Source organism: Camelus ferus, chromosome 16 (assembly GCF_009834535.1).
Source record: "Camelus ferus isolate YT-003-E chromosome 16, BCGSAC_Cfer_1.0, whole genome shotgun sequence".
Taxonomy (NCBI): Eukaryota; Metazoa; Chordata; class Mammalia; order Artiodactyla; family Camelidae; genus Camelus; species Camelus ferus.
Genome location: NC_045711.1, coordinates 22,142,589 through 22,165,439, shown reverse-complemented (window position 1 = coordinate 22,165,439; position 22,851 = coordinate 22,142,589). Strand labels below are relative to the sequence as shown.

At 58.8% G+C, this 22,851-nt stretch overlaps 1 protein-coding gene across 3 annotated transcripts in view; it reads right to left on the bottom strand.

Annotated features, from left to right (window-relative positions):
• RBFOX3 (RNA binding fox-1 homolog 3) overlaps positions 1-22,851 on the bottom strand; it is a 346,648-nt gene that overhangs the window by 266,810 nt on the left and 56,987 nt on the right. For 2 of the 3 annotated variants that reach the window (XM_032456690.1, XM_032456691.1), the window contains exon 1: positions 1,960-2,269. In XM_032456690.1, coding sequence (XP_032312581.1) covers positions 1,960-1,994 — 35 coding nt within the window. In that variant the 5' untranslated portion in view covers positions 1,995-2,269. Of the gene's footprint in view, positions 1-1,959; positions 2,270-21,391; positions 21,539-22,851 lie in introns of those variants that run through there. The other variant, XM_032456692.1, reaches the window with a different exon arrangement.

Below are 22,851 nucleotides of genomic sequence, written 5' to 3'. Positions count from 1 at the left end.
GTGTCTTCATAAAGAACAGAAGAGGAGGGAGACGCACACAGAGGGTCAAATGATGACAGAGGCAGAGACTGGAGTGACGCGGCCACAAGCCAAGGATGCCGGGGTCTCCAAAAGTTGGGAGAGGCGGGAAGGGTCCTCCCCCAGCGCCTTCAGAGGGAGCGCAGCCCTGCCCACACCTTGATCTCAAACCCGCAGCTTCCAGGACTGTGAGAGAACACATTCTGTGGTTTTAAGCCCCCGGTTTGTGATCATTGTTATGGTGGCCCCAGGACCCTCACACGGACATAGTCAAAGAATGGGGTGAGGGGCTTCCACTCAAAGCAGTTCCCAGGGCAGGGCCAGAGCCAGGAACCAGGCCTTGTCACAAGCTGCGAGATAGGCAGGCCCACTCTCCCTGGCTGGTCAGCAGCCCCTGCGTACGGGAGAGCAGGCAGCAAGCCGCCCTCACGGAGGCTCTGGAGGGGAGAAAACGCCTGCATTATAGGGGGAATCTGGCTCGGGCTGGCGCTCCGGGCGTTGGCAGAGTTATTTTGCCGCCTCGCTCCTCCCACGGTCATCCTCACGTCCTCCAGCCGTAGCCCCTGGGTGGAGGCTGCTCTGCGGGACGGCAGGGCTGGGTGCCCTCTCCCGGCTTTCCCTGGGGTCCCTCCCCAGTGGGGAGGGGGAGAGCAAATGGAACCTCCCACACCGGCTCCACACTGGGAGGACGGGGAGGAGGCCCAGGATCAGTTTCCGGCACTGTGTTCCCTTTGGTTTCCATGAAGAAAAGGAGCATTTAATTACAGTGGGAGCTGAACAGAACATATCCCGGAGATGGCTGTGGGGACCTGTCACTCACCTCCTGTCCCCTTCCTCTCTTCCTCCTTCCTCCACCCCATCCTTCCTCCCCTCAGCCCACGTCCAGCCCCGCCCCTTGTCCAATCACCAGTGACACTCAACCCCCATCAAGGTGAGTCAGCAAGAATTCCCCGAGCCCTCCCCCGACTCCACCCAAGTCACTCCAGCACAATTTATCCAACAAAAACCATGGTGAAGACTCCGACATCCTCCGCCCAGAGATAGTTCAGCATTTTGCATAACTGCCACTTAAGATCAGTTTCCGTCATTCATTTGTGGGTGAAGATGCCTACGTGCCAATCGGCAACCTGCCTGCACAAACACACACCCTGCGGATCTGGCCGCCTGTGGACCCTGTGGAGCATCTTCCTGGGTGGACATTGCCTTTCGGACTCTGGGTGGGCAGCTGGCCCAGCATCACGGCAGCATGCCCCACGTGTGCACACGCAGCCTCACACGCAGCGCAGACACAGCCGTGTGGCTGTCAGGAGTGCACTCGAGGGTTAAAGTCCTGTTGGGGCTGCACCGTCCCCGTCCCTGTCTCGCTGTCTCGCTGTTCGGCAGGGTCAGAACATTTCCACCATCCAGCCCCCCCCCCCCCCGCTTGTTAATTAATCACTCATTAGGCTAATCGCAGCTATCTCGTCTCCCACCAGGGGGCCGATGTTAGCACAGTGGAATGCCAAACCCAGAATGCAACTCCTGGAGCTCCAGGAAGACAGATCGAGAGGAAGCGAAATGATGGGAGGTTCCTAAAACCCAGGCAGGGCACCCACAAGATGGAAGTCAGTGTGGGTGAAGGGGCCCTGGGAACGGGAGCACCCAGAGCCGGGGAGTCAAAGCTGCCGGTGGGTGGGGAGCCCCGGCAAGCCCCCTACCCACCCTCCTGACTTGCCCACTTCAATCCTAATCAGCTGCCATCTCAGGATGTGACCTGAGGCCTGGGCTGGGAACAAGAGTGACCCTGGGTACAGGAAGGGTGAGATGGGAGAGCCCCCGGGGGCTGGAGGAGCATCTCTCTACAAACAGGAAGAAGCCGGTCCCGAGACAAGAACGAAGATTCGCCTGTTGGAGCCCCAGCAGGATGTGGGTCCTGGGCGGGGACTCAGGAGAATGACTCACCCCCAGCTTCCTTGCATTTGGAATTCCAGGTTCATCCAAATCTACGGCGAAGAGGTCAGGGGAAAACGACGAGCCACTCGCCACGACCTGGGCACAATGTTAGAAAGAAAAGGACCCTTTTCCAAACACAGAGTGGCAGCGCTTCAGGGACGCTCACTAGGGAAACAGCCTCGGACAAGGCGATGTTTTTATGTCACCAAGACTAGTCCCAAATGCTTATGTCCAAAAAGACAGCTCCTAAGAGAGGAGAGCAAGCAAAACCCTTGCTCAGGAAACAAATTCAAGAAGTAAAACCTACTTTTAGAGAAGCACAAACCGGGCTTTGCTAAATGAGGGCCGGCAGCCACCAATTAGAAGAGCGCCGACGCTCCCCCCTGCCCCCGCCCAGCACCAGGAGCCCCAGTCGCTCACCCGAAGCCCCGCTTTCTCCCCAGAAGTTTCCATCCACAGACACGCTAAACCCTCGCTGCCGCCTGCTCGCTTCATCAGGACTATTTGCTACCGAAATGCTCAGTTATTAGGGACATAATGATGGTTAGGTGTATCATTTGCAAGAAATTAAATCTAACTAAACACCTGGGTAGTAAATGAGAGAAAAAGATATTAGGAAATTTGGGTTTACGTGCTTATGCTAATTTATTCGGCTCAGCTGAGCATGTCAACCCTGAACCCTGGGGAACGTCAGTGTGGGTGACAATCGCAGGCAGGGGCGGGCCCAGGAGAAGTTGCCACGTTGCTGTTCTCTGAGGCCAGAGGACAAGCACGCCAGCCTCAAAGAAGCATGGTCTTGGGGACGGGAAGGAGCCAGGAAATGTGCATTCAGATCCTCCCAGGAGACCAACCTGGCCACCGTGGACTGCAGCTCACCCTTTCAACCGAATCACGGGGCCAGACATGCCCTTGGACCAAATCGGCAAGAGAGAAGCCACCCGCTGTCCGGGGGGGACCCTGAGGGTCAGTGTGCGAGTCACATCGGGTCAAGGGGCGTCTGCAGGGTGCCGGTGCTTAGTGGCTGCGGGACCCTGGCCAAGCTACTTGATCTCAAACCTCCCTTTCTATCATCTGAAAACTGGTGACAAGAGTGACACCCATGCCATCAGGCTGTCAGGAGGATTAAATGACAGCGCGCCACCGTGCAAACCTGGGTGCGACGCCTGACGCACAAGGGCTTAAAGAACGCACTGAGTGTGGCTGGGCGAGAGGGGGTTTCTGCCTGGGCCCTCGCCGAGGGGGGCACGGTGGTCAGGGGCAAGGAGCGGGGAGGGTCTGTGCGGGCAGCTGCAGTGGGGAAGGGAGCCACCAGGAGAGACCTGGCAGGCAGGGTCCAGCCAGCTGTGGTCACCCAGCCGCGCGTCAGCACACATGGCTGCTCCAAAACAGACACGGGTCCGGGCAGGGCCAGGGCACTGTCTGCTTAGGGGAGCTGTTCCCTTGTCCCTCACGGCACCTGGGCCACATCTGCCAAGTCCACCCAAGAGGTTGCAGCTTTGAGCAAACTGCTCCGTCCCCCTGAGTGTCAGCTGCACGTCTGTGCGGTGGGGGCGACGATCAGACCTGCAGCGTGGGGCCGCCCTGAGGCTCCAGCAAGCGAGTCTCAGCAGCAGGCCCCGCCCGCGCTCGGGGCAGTGTCACTCACTAATGTTACAGGAAGTTAGTGTGAAAAGCTAGCTGTGCGGTACTGGAGCCCAGAAGGTGGACCGGCCTTGGCCAGGCCCCAGCCTGCTGCCCGTGCACCAAGTCACAGTGATGCCCGGAGAGCAGATCACGAACGGGGCATCCTGGGGGCTGCCGCCTCAGCTCGCTGTGACAGGGTGAGCGTGGGGTCTGGAGGCCCCCTGAGCAGGGCCACTCCCTGAGTCCAGCCGGCCGCGCTGACAGGGAAGGGTGCCCTCCCACCGGGGGATAGTGCGCAGGAAGTCGGGGAGGCGGGATATCGAAACTAGCTTGGCGACAACACGGACAGTTGGAAGATGGCCCGCCACGGCTCCTTGACCCTGGGGAGCCTGCATCTGCGCTGAGGTCAGCAGAGAGAAGGTGAGCCTGCAGGTGTGTGCAGGCCCGTGTAGGTGCGGGCAGGGGTGCGGACGTGTGTGGGCAGCTTCATGAGTGGCTGTGACGGGGGACCCTGGCTGACAGAGAACAGGAAAGAGGGACCGACTCAGTTCCCAGGGGCGCGGTTCCACCGTCCCGAGGGCCTGAGGCAGACAGCAGGCGTGTGCCCTGATCATGGGTGTAGCCTTCACCACCCAGGAGGGTGCTTCTTCACGGGCCCCCACCCAGCCCAGGGTGAACGCAGCAGCCTCTGCCCTCCCCCAGCACCCCAGCATCACCTGTACACCTCTCAGCCCCCATGTGCCCTCTGACCCTCTCATCCTTGTTCTCCTAGGGTCATCCTTCGCCCCAGGCTGAGATCCATTCACCCCAAGCCAGGATCTGAGGCAAAGAGACCAGTTAGGAACTTGATGCAGTGTCCCGATGCCCAGAGGTCCAGGTGTCCGGGGAGAGGTACCAGGCTTGACCGAGGGCCGGTTCCCACCCCCCGGGGACGAGTGGCGCTGTTGGGCTGTCCCGAGTGCGAGCAGCTGTGCCCACCTGAACGGCCTAGTCTGAGTCCCCACTGCACCTCACAGACGCAAGCCATGCACACCTCCATCACCACGCCCTTCACTACCGGGGTCCAGCCACACCCTGGCTGGTCCCCTCCCTGTCCACATCACAGCCCCTCAGTCTCTTCAATAAACCGGCTCTTGGCTTGTGAAGCTTCGGCACAGGTTGTTCCTACAGCCTGAACTACCCGCCCCCGCACACCCTCCCCAGCCACTCGGCTCGGGGCCCTCTTCTAAATGCTCCTCCCTGAGGTGTCTTCGGGGACAACATCCCTGTCTGTTTCCTTTAGGGCCCTCACAACAGCTTGTAACCAAGTGTGTGGGAGCGACCCAGGCAGAGCTACAGGTGCTGGACACAGATGGAACTGATGTCAACGACAAGGTGAGAGGACCGACGGCAGATGACCCAGGCATGGACCCCTTGTTTGTGGCCGCCTTCCTCACCAGGTTATCAGCCCCCCAGGGACACTCCTGCTTGCTGTCCACTGCCCTGGCCAGCTCATGCCTGGCACATGTTGGGCCCTGGTTATGCTTTCTGAGCAGACAGGTGGGTGAGACCCACAGAGCCTCGCACGGCAGTGGGGAAAGGTGTCCAGTGGAGGCAGAGGTGGCACGGGACAGCTTTCACCTGCATGGCGCGTGTGGGCTCAGTACCAGGGGGCCACCCCCTTGTGGAGTGTCCAGGGGGAGGGGGTGTCTTATTATGGCTCATGAGCGGGGGACGGCCTTCCTCATCTCTGCAAATGTCACCGACTTCCGGAGATCTGTGAAATCACCCACCCAAGGCACATGGCCGGTAACTCCCTGTGACGTGCCTTGGTGTCTGTTTCAACATGTCCACCGGCTCTTCCGGGGAAGGCGGCCCCATGGGTCACTGGCACCTCCACTACCCATGGCCCGTGGGGTCTCCCTATCTGGGGAGAGTCAGAGGGTCCCCTCGCCTCAGACTGCAGCAGTGCCCGGAGGCAGAACACTGTCTCTGCTCCCAACGAGGTGCCCTCCCCTCCCCCATCTCCCACGTGCCTGGCCTCTGCAGCCCCCAGACCTGGCCAGCTCCCCCTCCCATTGGCTCCTCCACAGCCCACGCCTGGGATTCGGGCCCTCGGGCCCCTCTCAGCGCAGTGCACAGGCCCAGCCAGCTCACGGGGCTCTTGGGGACAGTGGTGTCACCTCCACGGAGCCCGGCGTTCCGAGGCCGGCTGTGGAAGTGGGGAAGGGCTAGCGTTCTTCCTCCAGTTTACTTCAGGGAGCGGGGGCGGCTGGAAGAGGAGCAGCTGTGCTGGGCACTGGGACCCTGCCCGCCCCCCACCCCCGCACTGCCAGGCTCCGCGTTTCTCCAGGAAGCGGGGAGTGCTGGGGACCGCAGTGTGGCCAGGACTCAGAGGGGTTGATGGCGTGGGCAGCACCCCACCTGGAGAGGAGGGAATCCCGAGGAGCAGACAGTGCTCTTGGCAGGGGGACACCAGGGGAGGGGTGGGCTGCCTGTGTTCCCGGGGAGGCCATGTCCACTGCCCCACCCCCCACGAAGCCTAGCGACTTCCAGACTCCCTTCTCAGTGGCCACATTCCTAAAGCCTCAGAATAAGCCGCCTCAACACACGGCAGGTATCGAAACACCTGTTCTTTGAAGGTGGGACGTGGAGGTTGCGGTCGAGGATGGGCGGGGGGGTGGAGGGGGTTTAACGGTGAAAGTTACAGGACTTGAGGTCATGGTTTTATTTCCTCGTTCAACTAGCACGTTGCCAGAGCCAGAAACCTCCCTCAAAGAGTTGGTCTTTCGCAGCAGCAGACAATGGATAAACACAGCGTGGTCCATTTACCCGTGGCATAGCGTTCAGTCACCAAGAGGAGTGAAGTACTGACCTGCGCTGCCAAAGGCCACATTTAACTCCATTTACATGGAGCTTCCAGAATCGGCAAATCTCTAGACACAGGAAGTGGATCACCGCTTGCCAGGGCTGAGCGAGGGGGTTGGGGAGTGACTGCCGACGGGTGCCAGGCTTCTCCTTGGTGGGGGAGAAAAGGTTCTGAAACAAGATAGAGGCGGGGGGGGGGTGCGTGGCACTGTGGATGCACTCAGTGCCACTGAATTGTAAACTTTGAAATGATTAACAGTTAAGTTCATGTTGAGTAAATGTTAACTCAATTTTTTTAAAAATTGGCCTCTCTCTGCCTCTCCTGCTGCCCTTGAGTCCAGAGCTTCATCCTCTCCATCCCAACTCTGGCAGCAACTTCCTGGAAGGACTCTGGTCCACCCTTTACCACACCACTACCATGATCAGCTCCCCAACCCCCCGCATCAAGCCCGCCAGCCCTCCCGCCACGGGGCGCGCGGACCGCTGCACCACAGCGCCACCTACCTGGCCTCGTCGCCCACACTCCAGCCAACGCCCGCTTCTGTGCCTCCTCTTAAACGGTGTCTTTTCTTACCTTCATGCCTTTGCCCTGTCTGCAATTCTCTGTCCACCCCTTTCTCCCCCAGAAAACTCCCATGCGTCCTTCAGAACCCAGCTCAAAAGCCCTTGCCTTGGGCTCCCGAAGAGTCTATTCTGCCTCTATACAGCTGCACCCTCACTGCAAGGGGAGGACGCGCTGTAGCATGTCTGTCTCCTCCACGAGACAAGTTCCGGGGCCCTCTGAACCTCTCAGGCTCCTCTTCCGTAGGGTGTAGACAGTAGCAACCTCTGCTTCACGGTGCTGTGACAAGGAACAGACACTTCAAAAGGCTTGTAAGGTGCCTGCTGTAGAGTAAACTCTCACGTGTTGGAAGTGGAGTCGGAAACGGAGTCACCTGAATGCAGATTAACAGCGGTTCTCAGCTGGGATCCCCCGGGGCCACATCTGGAGACAGCACTGTTGTCACAGCAGGGGGAGGGGCGCCATGGGGCCCAGTGGGTGGAGGTGAGGGAGACAGCTTGTCCTGCGGTGCCCAGGACACCCCCAACCCAGAGCTCGTCCCCCCCCCCACGTCAGTAGTGCCCAGGCTGAGGAACCCTGGTGTCAATCCCATGGTGGTCTCCAGAGTGGTAGACGCCAGACATCCATGCAGAGTGAGAACACAGACACACAGCGATAAACGTAGGAGGTCAGGGGAGGCTGTGTTTCTCAGGCAAGGCCAAGGCCCACCCTGCTGGCTGCCAGCTTGAAAACTTCCACTGAATTTCTCCAGCCCGCGTGTGGGGGGTCGTCCAGCCTCCACTCCTCCCGGAGGCACTCAGCCCGAGCCCACTCCAGGTGGCGGGAAGAAGGGACGGGAGCAGCCTCTCTCACTGTCTTGCTACTGCCCTCACCACACCATCCCCGCCACCACCTGAGTCCCCACAGCACCAAAGTCTTGTAGGGCTGCTCTGCAAAAACAGACCCCTCCCAGGGTCCCCGCAGAGACCTTGGCGGCCCACCCAGTGCAGGAACGTCACTGGACCCAGACCAGGACATCCAGGTGGCGACGCTCAGGAGAGCTTGCCACCCATCCCTCTGCTCTGCAGCAGGGTCTCTGCGAGACCGTGACACCTCAGGAAACCTTCCCTCCCCCTTCGCCCCTCAGAAACGAGTGTGCTTCCTCTCCTCCAAAGCGGCGGGCAAGCGGCCAGGGACACGTCAGCGGGGCACGCCCGACGTCACTCCCTCCAGCCCACCAGTTTGGGAAGACGCCCACCAAGACAGAGAATGGGTACAAGGTGGGGGGAAGGGGCGGCACACGTGAGCCTCGCAGAGCGAGTGGGGGGCCCTGGGCCACAGCGGAGGCGGCCAGGCGCCAAGCCCCCAGTTAGAGCCCGGTACATCTGTTGGGGTGGCTAGAGGACAGGCGACAGAACCCCGCAGACACCTGCCAGCAGGAGGCGCTGCTGCAATGCAGACGCTGGGGATGGGGAGACGGCACTCGGGCTGGTGACTGCGTGGGGGCGACTCTTTTTATAGCAAGCAAACAAACTGTTTTGTTTTAAGAAGACAACAAGAGAGAAAGAAACAAAGAAAGAATGTTTCAGGAAAAGTTGTAAGAGCCGTGTCGGTGGGCCGAGGGGAGGAGGGCGAGGAGCCAGGCAGGCTGCGGCTGGGGTCTGCCCTGGCCCCCAGGACAGCTGAGTGTAGCTGGCCACGAGGCAGGCCAGGGGTCGACGGCCCCCAGCCCACACTGCGCGTGACTCACCCGCACTGGGAGCCGGAGCCGGAGCCGGAGCCGGCAGCGGCAGGGGCATGGCCACTCCATAGCCAGTGGGGCCACCGGTCAGTGATGGGAGAGCAGGGCACGGCCCAGCCCTGAGCCCCCACCCACCATGCTGCCCTGGGGACCCGCGGGTCTCGTATTCCTGAGCTGGTCTGAGAGGAACCCTCCCTGACTTCCCTCTCCCTCACCTCCCTTCCCCGTCACCTCCTTGCTCTAAACCAAGAACTGATTCAGTGCGCTGCAACACCCTGCCAGGGCCTCCCAAGGCCGCACCACCCACCCCACCCACCCAACCCCAGGTCCAGAGCCGACACTGTGCCTGCCCCCTCTCCTCCCTTTGTTCTGTCCTCGGAGACACCGGAGCCGCTAGTCAGGGAGAAGGCTCCATCCCATAATAACCCAGGAAAACGTCTTTATTATTATTTTTCTTCCCTCCAGAAACAATCTTGCACGACCCTGCCCAGCGCACGCCACGGGGACAGCAGGGCCACGGGCCGGGCGCCTCCTCCGGCCCTGCCCGCCCAGCGAGCAGATGGCGGCGTGGGCGTTAGGTACCGGCCTCCTGGCAGTCCGAACATCTGTTCCCGTTAGAAAATGCTAATTGCCATCAATCAGGACAGCACCTACCCACATTTACATGCAAGCACACACGCGCACACACACAAAATACATCTAAATTTCTCCAAGCGCACACTCCCTGCATGATAACTAGGCGGTCGATGCCTCAGGCTGATGCCTCCCCAAAGGCTCTGAGGGGCTGCCTAGCCTCTCCAGGACCTGCCCTGGACTCACAGCAAGGAAGCAGGTTAAGGAGTGGATAGACGGGCTCTGCCCCTGCCAAGGCCTCTCGTCTGCCCGCCAGGGGGTGGACACGGGTCCACGGGCTCTGTGCAGTGGGGTCAAGTCCCCTGGACAGAAGGCCTGCAGAAACAGGACGTTCCTTTGAGCTCTCCTTCTCTAGCTGGATGGGGCGTCTGCATCAGCGGCCTCTCCCTAAGCAAAGGTTCTGGATGTCTCACACCTCCTAGGAACAACCCGGCTGGATCTTTCAGCCTGGACGTCTGCCTCACTTCCAAGTCTGAAGGGCAGTCCGCACCCAACACGCTCTGCGGCTCCGTGCACAGCCTGAAGGTGGCCTCCTCCGGGTGTGCATTCTACCCCCCCCCACCCCGTGGTGCCAGGACAGGTTCCTCCCGCACTCAGGTGTCAGGTGGGACTGCGCCCTGGTGGCCAGCCTCCATCCCCCATCCTGGGGCCCTGGGCTTCACTAGACCCTTGGACCACCATTTGGCGGACATCCGCCGCTTCCCCAGACCCCGGGGATCTGGAAGCGCCCTGGAAGCCGGGGGCACAGCGCTTCCCACCATGAAGTCTTCTCTTCCCGAAGGAGCGCAGACCCAGGCTGCACCCCACCCCCACCACGGGAAGGCAGTCTACAGAGATCCACGGTACAGACAATGGTGACCTCAGCCACAGTGTGAAATCTGAGGACCCCAGCGCGTCCAGAAGGAGGACTTGGAGGGTCAGCCCGTTCTTTAAGGAGAGAGGAGCACCCTCCTGACAGTCCTTCTCCATCCCACTCCCCCACCCCCAACACACACACAACTCGAAGCAAGCAAGCGGTTCCACTCATCTTCCTCCTGAGCGGCAAGGTTGCTATGGAGCCCGGGGACTGGTCTGAGTGGTCAGCTCAGACAACTGAAGGAGAGGCGTCCGTGTGGTCGATGAGTGAGGCCCAGGGGATCCAGGCCACCAGGTGGGAGAAAAGGACAGGGGACGCAGCTGGCGGGCGACCTCCCGACAGTGTAGAATCCCTGCCGCCCGTGAACCCCACATGGGGCTGCCCCCACTCCCACGAGCGACAGGAAGCCGCACACGGCTACACGAGATGGTTAGGAGAGGCCACTGGGTCACGCCTCCCCATTTGCTCTAGTGTGACAGCCACAAATGTCTCCAGACACTGCCAGTGTGCCCTGGGGCACACGGCTGCCCTGAGCTGATGGGCCCTAGCGGGAAAGCCTCACAGATGACAACTGTGACCCAGGTGGTTGTGGGATGGCCAGGAGGGGGGGCGGTGCAGGGGGCAGGACAGGTTGGGGCTAGAGCTGGATGGCCTTGGGTGTCACAGCCAGATGCCACATGACATACGTCAGTCTGACCATCAATCCAGAGGCTCCTCTGGCACACTTCCACGTCCCATCCACCTTCTGCCTGGCTTTCCTCCCCTCCATTCTCATTTCCCACTTCACAGCTTTCCTGCCCTCACTGGACGGCTGAGGCCTGAGAGCCGATAGGGTTCCCAGCTAAGCATGAAAGACTGCAGGGCAAGGACACAGCACTGTTGTCACTTCTCCCCATCCCCACCCCTGTAAGGTCAAAAGAGGATGAAGTTTAAAAATAAAATTTGCAATAATAATAATGACAATAATAAGCAATGACTTCCTGAGAGAGAGGGAGCAGATGGATGGATGACGATTGGTGATGGATGGATGGACGGATGGATGGATACACATACACACAGATGGATGTACTGGTCTTCCTCCCTCCACCCACAGCTGGATGCTGCGGGATCTGTGACCCCAGGAAGCAGACTCCTCTCCAGGTTCCAGTCCCCGCTGGTAAGCGTCCCCTGCTCCAGCAGGAAGGGGCGGCAGCTTGCCGGGCTGGAGCCAGGAGAACACGCGGGAAGGCGGGAAGGCCCTCCTCTGATTGCGGAGGGCCACCTCCAGACCTAGGCTCCTCCCACAGAGAAACACACCTCGCAGGGTGCTCTGAGGGTTAAATAAGAGCCCAGCGTGAGAGGGTCACACACAGCGAGGGTTCTCCTGCAGACCACGGGCTGTATTTTATCCGTCTTTGTACCAGCCTATGCTTAGCTCAGAACGCACAGCACCAGGCTGTCTCCTGCCCTTAACGTCTCCATAAATGTTGGAGAGTGAATGCATACATGCTTGGGTTTCATTCTAACTCAGGATGCCACCAGAGACATCACCCCACCCCAGTGGCCAACATGGGCGTGTCTGAGAGATCACGTCATCCCCAGTAGCCACCGTGGGTACCGGAGGCGTCACCCCATCCACACAGAGAAGGAAGAGCAGAGATCGTTACCAGCAAACCCGGCAGCCTAGTGGATGTGGGGTGATGGCTGGGGGTGAGGCACCTTCACTCAGCAGTTCGTCTCTAGGCTACTGGGCCCCCCATGAACGTCAGAGTTATGTGAGGAGCCTCATCAAACCTCACAGACCACGGCATTAAAATTCATTCCAGCCGCACCCACCCCCAACTCACATGCATCTCAGGTCAGAGCCCTTTCCCTACACCCCCCCAAAGTGCTTCCCAAACCAGGGAACCCACTCCCACCCACCCCCTCAGGCCCCTCAGGAAACAGTGATGAAACGGGGTAGCCAAGCCAGCATGCCCAGCGTTTCTTAAGCTTTCAGACAGTAGGATTTGGGGGAAATAGTACTGTTATGCTACAACCAGCACGAGCATATTGTGGACGAGATGTAAGATCTGCATGAATTTTTAAGACAACAAATAAGACTCCAAAGAAATGCCAGGCTTCCCAGGACCCCTTCTGGCATCAGACGCCCAGTCTTTCAGGAGTGCAGGTTTAATATTCCTGCCCTTTTGGAGTTTTCAGAGGAAACAGCCACACCTCCAGTGAAATGCTGTGTGTCTTCTAACACCCGGACGAGCCATTTAACCTCCCTGTGCCCGAGCACCGCCTGCCGAGCGCAGGTGCACACTCCCCCTCTGGGATGCACCATCACCTTAAAAAAAAAGTCTTTCCTTTAGACTCGGAGGAGAAAAACTCACTCAAATGAACTTCTTCATAGAAGATAAAGTAAGGCCTCAGCCTTCCTGGCCGCCCAGTGGAGGTGGGTCTTGGGTCCACGCACGCCTGGCTCTGGAGGCTGAAGGATGAGGGTCTCCCCCAGGAGTGGCAGAGCTCCTGGGAAGCAGGGTCAGAGTGCAATGCTCCAACGACACGCGGGGGGCCGAGAGCAAGGCAGTCTGCAAAGCGTGTATGGGGCCAAGTGAAATACTAAATTATTTAAAAATCATTACGTTCTTGCCTTGGGAATTCTTTTCATGTTTGGGCTTTTTGTTTTTTTGGAGGGGAGAGGAAATTAGGTTTATTTATTTATTTATTTGTTTGTTTGTTTGTTTAAGCGGAGGTGCTGGGGACTGAACCCAGGACCTCATGCACACTAACTAAACATGTGCTCTGCACTGAGCTGCACCCTGCCCCCGCCTTGGGAACTTTCTGTGCAGCAGAAGGGTCTAGAAGTGTGGCCGATCCAGAGACATTCTGGCTCACACACAAGAGACAACTTTTGAAGGCCACGTGCGGTCACTCCTGGTGTGGGTGACATTTGTTTCAGTCGTGCGGGTGTCCGCTTCCTCGGCTGCAGACAGCACCATGGAAATGAAGACGACATCAACCTACAGCCTCTAAGCTGAGCAGAGCATTTAAAGCCTGATCGCCGTCTGCAAGGTCCTGCTATGAGAGCAGGCGCCCTCTTTACTCGGGAGACGCCCTCGCGTGAGTGATGTGCTCCCGCCCCGCGGACGGGTCCACCACGGGGCACGGGCCTCCATCACACTGGGGCGGAGGGAGAGCACCTGAAGGGAGACAACAGTGAACGTCTAGGACATGTCAAGACGTCGTGCGGAGGGCCTTCGAGGGACCCTGCTTCGTGCAGGGCTGTGGGAAGAACACAGAGGCAGCAGAAGCCTGTGCGCCTAAGACACCCACGAGAGGAAAGGAGGCGCAGGCTCGGGAGGAGCTTCCGTGGGCAGCCCCGGGACCTGCTCCCCGAGCCTTCCACTGCCCGCCGAGGATGGGGAGCGACGGAACCAGGGGGCAGAAGACGCAGAGGGGCAGGGCCTGGCCCACGCCAGCACCGCATCCCTCCCGAAGCACTCCTCGGAGCCCGGGACGCTGGGCGCGCCTGTGGGGACCCCTCCGCGACAAACCGCAGAGGCCGCGCTGTCTTGGAAGAGGCAGTGTCAACTTTAAAAAAAAGTTTTTATTTTGAAATAATTTAAGATTCAAAGAAATTGCGAAAGCAGCACAGAGAGTTCTCATGAATTGTGTCCCCTCCGCATTAAATGCGGAGGCCCTAACCCCCAGGACCTCAGAGCGTGGCCGTGCTTGGAGACAGGGTCTTGAAGGAGGGGATGACGGTTAAACGAGATCACGGGGGGGGGGGGCCCTAGTCCAACCTGACTGAGTCCCTGCAGGTGAGGGCGCAGACACTCACAGAGGGACGACCACGTGAGGATACGGGGCCATCTGCACGGCTCGGAGAGAGGCCTCAGGGGGAGCCCCCTGCCCGCACCCTGATCGCGGACGGCCAGTCTCCGGAACTGTGAACAAGCAGCTTTGTGTTCGCCACCCAGCCTGGCGCTCCGTAAGGGCAGCCCGCGTAGACAAATGCAGCCCCGTGCACGGCTGCGCCCTCAAGCCAGGCGCCGCCCCGGGGCCCCCAGGCGGCCACGGAGCTTGCTTGACCTCGCCCCTTCTGCGACCCGGCACGGGCGCCCTCTCTGCGCGTGCTCCTCGCGCTGCCTGTGGCAACGGCCTCGTCTTTTTTCTGATTGACTGCAGACCTATATTTTGGTTTTCAAAAAAGGCTATACAAATGGGCTTACTGGAAAAATGGAGTAAAAAGACATACAAAATACAGAGCCCGATTTCTTACCATTAGCATCAACAGACACCTGAGTTAGACAGAAAACTGCTCTTTGGCTGTAGAAGGTTCTAAACACACACCCCCCCATTTCTGGCTTCATCTTGTAGATCCAGGGGCAGCAGCTCGGCCTCAGATCTCACCCTGAGTGGCTCTGATTTGGATCATAGAGTCACATGTCCTCAGCCAGTGTTGCCACCAGGGAGCAGCTGTGGGTTCAAATTCTGGATGGCCTCATGCTAACCATCCATCCGTGGCTCAGTGTCCTCAGGGAATCCAGCTTCCAGGGCTGTTGTGAGGATTAAAGAGATGACACGTGCCAGTCTTGAGCTGAGAACCGTGGATATGATACCTGCACGCACCTGTTGTCCCGGGATGTCAGCGGGACCAGTCTCCAAGCCCTAAGTCCTGCTCTGGAAACTCTAGGCACACAGACGTCTCCCACATGAGGCTGCATTGTGAGTGTGTTATTCGATCTTTGTTGAACTTGAGTTTGTCTTCTGATTGCTTCCAGGTCCTCCCAGAATGCAGGCATCCTGCTGAACCCCTGCTGGGAGCTGCAGGGGGCCACACCCTGCGAGCTTCTGGTAGTTCCAGGCGTTACTCAACAGCACTCAGCGACACAAGGTCACTCACAACACCGTCTGCCCCCACACTCCACCTCCCCTCCCGCCCCATCTGTCCACGCGCCACCTCCCCTCCCGCCCCGAGAGAGAGACGGATGGCTCGGTTCCGCCTCCACGTGTTCCCTCCTACACGCGCACACACGCGCACAGACACACACGTGCACAGACACACGCACACACACACAGACACAACCAAAGTTGAGCTTATCTCGACCTCTCCTTCTAAATTAATGTTTCTTCCCGAGGCATCTGCAGACACTCCCTTTCTGCTCTTTGCCCCTCAGAGCACAGATGTCTTTGAAAGCTGCCAGGCCTGGGGATACTTAATGCATCCTTGCAAATTGGATAAAAAAAATAATTTTCTCCCAATCCATAAAAATCCTTGCTGGCCAGTTTGCCCTTTGAGTGGAGTTCACCGCCAGCCTGCGCAACGACGAAGAAGAACAAAGTGAAGGTTCCGTGGTATCAGATCCAGGGACCCCGCCAGGCGCCCAGACAGCAGCGGGACCAGCCAGCTCTGGGTGAGGCTGGCTCAAGCACCCCCGCGGCCCCTTGAAAAGAACCCATTTTGAATCTAGAATCAGTGGATTTGTACAAACCCACGTAGAACCTGCTCACGCCCTCTGCCTAGGACATCCCTAAGTCCCAAGTTCGGTCCCAGGACTGCGTGTGACACTTGCACACGTGTATCAACACAACATGCTTCAGCATGAAGCTCGTCCCTCCCTTCCTCCACCCACCCGCCGGCTGCTGTTGACGGTGACAATCACCTACAGCTTGGCCTAGACGACACGGCCCGGATGGCGATGGCCCACCACCTTCCGGGGGATGGACCGTGCACACACGACAAGGACCGGGGAGGGCGTTCTCCAGGGGGCCACCCACCCCCAGTGGACTTCTGTATCCATAGACGGCAGTGCAGCCGGAAGCAGGCCGTGTCCGGCCTCAGCTCCCCCCTGTCCCCCAGTACCTACGCTCCTTCCTCTGTCGGCCTCTCCCGCCTCCCCCAGCTCGGGAGTCACACCTCGATCATTTCATCCTCTTGTAACCACCGGACCCCTCGGCCTTGAGAGCCTCCTCATTTCTAACCTGCCATGTGCCCGACCACCTCCCTCCCCCAAGACCTCCCTCCCTCCCCTCCCCAGGCCCCTCTCTGACTTACCCTTCCACTCCCATCCCTCGGGCCCCACAGCCCCGCAGGGAGACCCTTGCTGGCCCAGCTCTGGAACAGCTCCCACGACGAACGGCACAAACTGTTTACACTTAGGTTTTGATTTGGGGTCTGGCTTCTCAATGCTTAGTTTGCTCTCAAGACCCATGTCTGCAGTGGGCTGGTGGGAAGTGGGCAACATAGAAAGGACCCCAGGTAGTCAGCACGCAGAGCACTGCCGCATCTTGGATGACGGAGGACCTACGACCTGCAGGTGGGGGTTTTCAAGAAGCCCCTCTCACAGCTCCAGGTGTTCCAGCCTTCACCTCCTAACTGGCTTCAAAATGACCAACAGTAGCACTTCTCCTGGGCAGGGGGCATGTAGAGTTCGTGTTATCTGGGCTCCCCTCCCCCCACTGAGGGTCCCTGGAGGATACAGTAGGTAGAACTGTGTCCCCAGAAGGAGATGTTGAAATCCTGGCCCCCAGCACCTGTGAGTGTGACCTTATTTGGACCTCGGGTCTTTGCAGATGACTCAAGTCAAGACGACGCCCTGCTGGAGTCGGGCCTGACCCACGGCCGGGGTCTGTATAAGGTGAGGGAAACTCGGACACACGTACGTGCGCAGAGGGGCCTGCGGTGTGAAGACACAGGCACAGACAGACACAGAGAGGAGAAGCCACTGGTGACGGAGGCAGAGACTGGAACCCAAGGTCGCCGAGGACAGCCAGCGACCACGGAATCTGGAGAGAGAACAGGGCCCCACTGACGCCTCAGTGGCAGACCTCCAGCCCCCAGAGACGTGCGAGAATAAATCTCTCTTGTTTTAAGGCCCCCATTCTGTGGTCCTTCACGCAGCCCCAGGACCCTTCCACGGAGCATCTGAATATGGAGCCCTCCCACCGACAGGCTCCCCATCCCAACGCCCTGGGCTCCGATGAGACGGCTGCTGATTCCTGCCACTCCTTCTCCGACTGTTTCCATCTGGGGACCAGCCAGCAGTGCTTCCCTTCCAGCCCCAGAGCTGAAGCTACATCTGGAAACCCTTCTCACCCTTAATTGTTCTTAATGCTTTAACACACTGAGTGGCTAACGGGCTCTAATTGGACAGCCCCAGTGCGGGGGGGGGGGGGGGGGCAGGGGACAGCTCCCGGCTGCTCACTCCCACAGCTCAAAGGTCACCCACAAAAAATACTAGTCTGTTCTCCGATTTTTTTTAAGAAACTGCCAACAAGCAGTTTCATACTGCAACGAAGAAATACGAGGCAAAGAAAAGGATAGCAAAGAAGCCAAAAGCAGATGGGACAAAATATCACCAGTGCCACCGAGGTTTGTGACATCTGTCTGGGACAGACAGAAGGGTTCTTGGAGGCAAATCTGGCACCAGTCAATTAGTGGGGGTTAAAAAGCCTGGAAGATTCCAGCCACAGTGAAGCAGGGGCCAGGCCTTCCTCACTCAATTAGGGGAGGGGGTGCGGGGGGAGAGAGAGAGAACATGAAAAAGGTTCCAGGTTCTCCCCCTTCCTCGGGGGCACCCCCCCAGAACTTGTTCCAGCAGTAAATGTCCAGAGGCGGGGAGCAAAGCTGATCTCAGCGCCCTCCCAAATCTTCTTTTCCAAATTCCTTTAGCAATAGAAGAGCAACCACAGGTGCTTCCAGAAGGACCCATCTTCCCAAAAGCTGTCTCAAGCTGAAGTCTTCGAAATAAAATTATCAGGCATGAGAAGAAGACACCCCTGCAAGAAGGGCGGCTCACCAGCCTCACGGTCCGGGTGGGCATCACCTGTCCTACCCAGCAGCCACCGGGGCTCCCTCACGCGTGGCAGGAACGTATTAACTGCACGTGTCAGAGAAACATCCCATTAGCTTCTGGTGTAACTAGATAAAGTCACGCTCTCCCTCTCCCCACCACGGGGAGACATTCACCTCGATGCTCTAGAAAGCTCCATGTGCATTAATACTGCTGATGCGGGCAGCTTTGCCGCGGCTTGGCCCCCCGAGGGTGCCATGTGACGGATTCCAGTTTAACAGCTTTTAAAAACAAGCAGACAAGAGATGAGTGTGATGGATGGTGCAGGAAGCGAGCTCATCCGGGAGTGATTTATGGGAAGTCGCGTGTTGCTGCCCAGGGGTCCCCTCCCCCAGGGCGGGGGCCGGGCAGACAGAGGGGGTCTCATGCTGGGGGGGGCAGCCGCCCAGAGTGTGCCAGCCCCAGGGCGCTCACGCCCGCCCCACCATGTGCAGCGGCCCCTGCTTTGGCCACACGCTGTCCCCTGCACTTGAAAAAGTGCCGTTGGCCCAGCCCAAACCCGTTCTTCATGAGCAGGAGGAGTAAACCTTGGTGCAGACTTCCCCTTCTCCCCTCTGAGGGGCCAGAGGTCAGAGCAGAAGACTTTGTTCATCAGTCGGCTCCAAATCAGAGGTGCTCCCCCACCCCCAAAAAACATCTGGAAAAGGAACAGCCAGCTGTGCTCTCTGCTTCGGCTGCGTGACCCTGCCCCACAGCACTGTGGTTGGGAGGATTCAGGCTGGCCGATGAGAGTGGTGACAGAGGGCGGAGAGGAAGGGGAGGGCTGGGGACAGGGGCCGGTGACGTCGACGGGGAGTTTCTGTTCCTGACACGGGCAGGCGGGTCCCCTCCCTGTTGACCTGAGGCACCTCTGCCCCCGGTCCCAGCCACTGCACACGAGAGACAAATCTCATTTTGCAGCAGATTAATTTCAGCCCATGTTTTTAATAAGGACTCAGAATTTACTACACAGTAAAATCCAAATCAAATCCATATTTAAAGGATCAGCCTCAGAATGGGATCTAATTTATGGCACCCTTTCCGAGGCAGAGAAAGGGAGCCAGCGATGGGGCGACAGCTGGGAGGAGACGGCTTCCTCCCACGCCCTCCTCTGACCCCTTCCTGCCCCCACCTGAGCCCTGGGCCCCACGAAGGACACGTCTGCGGTGCCGGGGAGCTGCACCAGACAGGCCCGCATGCCACAGGGAGTAGACCGGCCTCACTCAAGGGGGCAGAGGTTCCTGCAGGCTCTTCCCTGCAGTTTCTCCCTCCCTGATCCCGGAGCGCCCCAGGGCGACTTTCCACTGCGAGCGGGCGTAGAAGACACACACGTGCAGAAATTCCCTGCGCTCCTGTATTGGCTCCTCACCTCCCCCAGCTGCCATCCCCCAAACCTCCATCCCCAAGGCGGGCTCTTCCCCAAAGTGCCTGCTCCCACTGCGCATGATCAAGTCAGGGCGACGGGGCCTCTGAGAGCGGGAAGCCGATGGGATGCCTGCTGCCTCTCCCTCGCTTTCTTTCCAGACCTCAGCTCTCAGGGGCGCCCAGGGGGTGGGTTGGCAGCTCCCTCTGAAGCCTGCACCTGGATGCCATCGGGACCGAGGCACCGCCGCAGGGCGCGAGGGCACCTGCACACCTGACGGTGATCCCTGTGCCTGGCCCGCTCCCTTCAGAGACCTGCCACCCGCCTGAAGGGGATCAGAAGGTGACACATGGAGCCCGGCTCCCTCTGCAGGCTTCATGCTGCCCAGGGCGAACGGGACATGAGGGTCTTCCCTCTGATGCTTCTCCCCCCGGGCTTCACCCCACTGGAAAGGAGAAGACCCTTGATGCTCACTCCCTGTTTCACAACTTCAGACATGCCTTCGGGAGCTACAAGGGGCTGGAAGAGGCGTGTGCACCCAGAAACAGCCCTGGGCCCAAAGGAGCTTACACACGACCCCACTGACCTCTGAATACCAGAGCCGCCACCCGGACCAGTCAGTCTGGTGCTTTCCACTTCGATGACACCAATGATTTACCTTCTTAGGAGAATGCTGGTTCTCAGACCCACAGAAAGGCGAGGCTGGGCCCTGCACCCTCCTTCAAGGAGGCAGCAAGGAGAAATATCTTCCGAGGAGTCAGGGAGACAATCCACAGTCCCCTGCCTGCAGGATGCAGACGCTCTGCTGCCCTTCCCGCAGGGATAGAGCCACATACACTTGCTTAGAGCCAGGAGCCCAAGATTCAGGAGACAGAGCATGAACCTCGGGGTCACTAGGACTGCACTGAGGTCAGCCCCAAACTGTGTGTCCAGTGAGGTCGCTTCAGAGAGCTGGCAAAGCTGCTATCTCAGTGCACACGGCGGTAAAGAGGAAGTGGGGACGGAGCCCCAACTCTGGTTTCACAGAAAAGCTGTGGGAGCCCCGGAGAGGCAGCTTCAGAAAGTCCTGGGGGGTGGGGCCCTCTGGATGGCCACGTGGCCTTGCACCTCCATCCCAGGGCAGTTGGGGGCATACGGTCTTCCTTGCTGGGCTCTCTAAGGGGCCGCCAATGGCTTAGGAAGTGGGGCGACAGTGTGATTTCAGTGTAGAAGACATGTTGTCTAAAATTCTCATCTCCGGCACATCCCCAGACCCTCTGCCTTCTTCATCCTGGGTCCATCACACAGCCGCCCCCTCCCCACCCGGGACAAGCAGCGGCCTCCTTGCCCCGCTCTGACCTCCCTCCCTCCCCGGCTGTGCTGGCAGGGCAAGCCGTCCTAACTCTACAGAAGAGCATGAAGCTCCAGTCTGTTAAGGAGGACCCTCCCAGACCTCTTCCATGTGCACCCTCTGAAATAAAACCGTAATCCTAAGTGTAGCTCTTTCTGGGGTTCTGCAAGTCACTCTAGCAAACTGTCAAAACTGAGGGGGTCGTAGGAACCCTCAAGTTTGCAGCCAGGTGGTCAGAAGGGGAAGCGACCCCCAGAGACAGTGGGATCTGCCAGTAACTCCGGGCAGCTTGTGCCACTGGAGGGGGAATGGGGTGATCACAGGGCTACAGGGGATGTGGCAGCAGGACACGGAACTGTGCAGGGGAAAAGTCAGGCCCCAACCTTGGCCTTATGGCATTTCGCGCTGACACCAGACAGTGGACACTACATCCTGTCCACCCTCCTTCCTGGGATAACAATCGCACAGCCAGGCTGATGGCTTTCAGCAGCCGCTCCGTACAAAATCCCACCCGCGGCGGTACCGGGGCTCTGGTGACTCTCCCCGTCCCGCTCCCTGAAGCCACAAAAGACACTTCAATCTGCAAACCGGAGCCAACAGAAGGTCCCTGCAATTCTCTTGTGCAAAATAAAATTGCCACACTAAGATGTTTTTCCACAAATGCAAACTCCAAGGAAGGGTGTTGGGGGCAGGCGGCGGCCTTACCTGGTAGTGGAAGGGGGGGCTCTGCTTTAGCGGTAGCAGGGAGGCCCCCCTGGGGTTCTTTCTGGACCTTCCTTGGGGTGGAGGGTTACCAGGGAAGGGCGAGATTCAGCTCGAAAAGCTTCAGGCTCTCAGACACAGATTTTCTACCTGAAGGAGAAGAAAAGAAAAACATTTAAATGCCTTTGAAACAAATATCCTTTTTGGATATAAAACAAGTGTCGGTGTTAATAAACAAGAGAAGACAGGGCAGCTTCAAGGCCACCACGGATCACGTCCCAGGGGAACACGGGGAACCTTGTGGAAAACAAACCATTAGGACCCAACAGCTGCCTGGGTGCCTGGGTGCAGCGTCCTCAGCGTCCGCCCAGGCCTCCTGCTGTGAAGCCCTGACCCCTGCAGCTCTCTGACCCCCCGGTGCTGGTCCCACCCTGCCGCGTCTCACGCCCCCTCCTGCTCTCACTTCCCGCCTCACCCAGTTCAGATTCCGGACCACCGCTGCCACCACTCCAGCAACTCCCTGTCCCTTCCTTTCTAACAGATTCCTTAGGTGATGTCACTCTCCTGACACATCTCTCCAATGATATCCTGCGTCACTCGGAGAAACACCCAGATTTGCTACAACAGCCTGCAACCCAAGTTTGGGGACTCTGACGCTTACATGATTTGGGGGCTTTCTAAAAAAATTAGGCAAGACGGTGGACGCAAAAGAAAGATGCAGGGGCCAGTGGGTGCAAAACTTCATGGTAAATCCTCCTTTACCCAAGGGACCTCGGCAGTCTGGCCTCCTGCTGCTCCACTTGCCCCTCCTCTGACCATGCCCTGCCCGGGAGCCCCCAGCCCTGCAGTCCCCGGGCCTCCTGGCTGTCCCTCCACACTCAAGCATCATGCCTTTGCACCAGCTGTGACGTGGTCTGCACTCCCTGCCTAACTGGGGGTTTCCCACCGCCCCCAACGAGGGACTCTGTTACATGACACTTTTCCAGTCAGGCCATCGGGGAACAAAATAACCACCGTCCCCTGGGCATTCCCTCCTCCATTTCCCTGTGAATTTTCCCAGAAATTATCAACTCTGCTGTCACATAGATGCACTGGTTTCCTGCGACCTTTCTTTGCCCCTCCCCTCCCCGGCATACCAGCGTCCTGAGGGCAGACGTGTGAGCTGTTTTACTCAGTGCCCCATCTCCAGCGCCCAGGGTGTGCCTGGCACAGAGCTGGAGCTCACTCAGCATCTGCTGGGTGGGTAAGTGAAGGCATGACGGACTGCACCTCCACTTTAATCCTCCTGTTTCACACTCTCAGGTCTCCTTAGACTCGTGTCCAGTCATCAGTCTTTAGAGCGGGAACTCCCAGGAGAGAGATAGGAGCTGACTGGGTTTTGTAGGGGGTAGGAAGCATCTGGGCCTGGGAAGTCTTGTCTTTGCTTAATTTATTCCACCCAGTGTGTGTGCCATCAGGCGGAC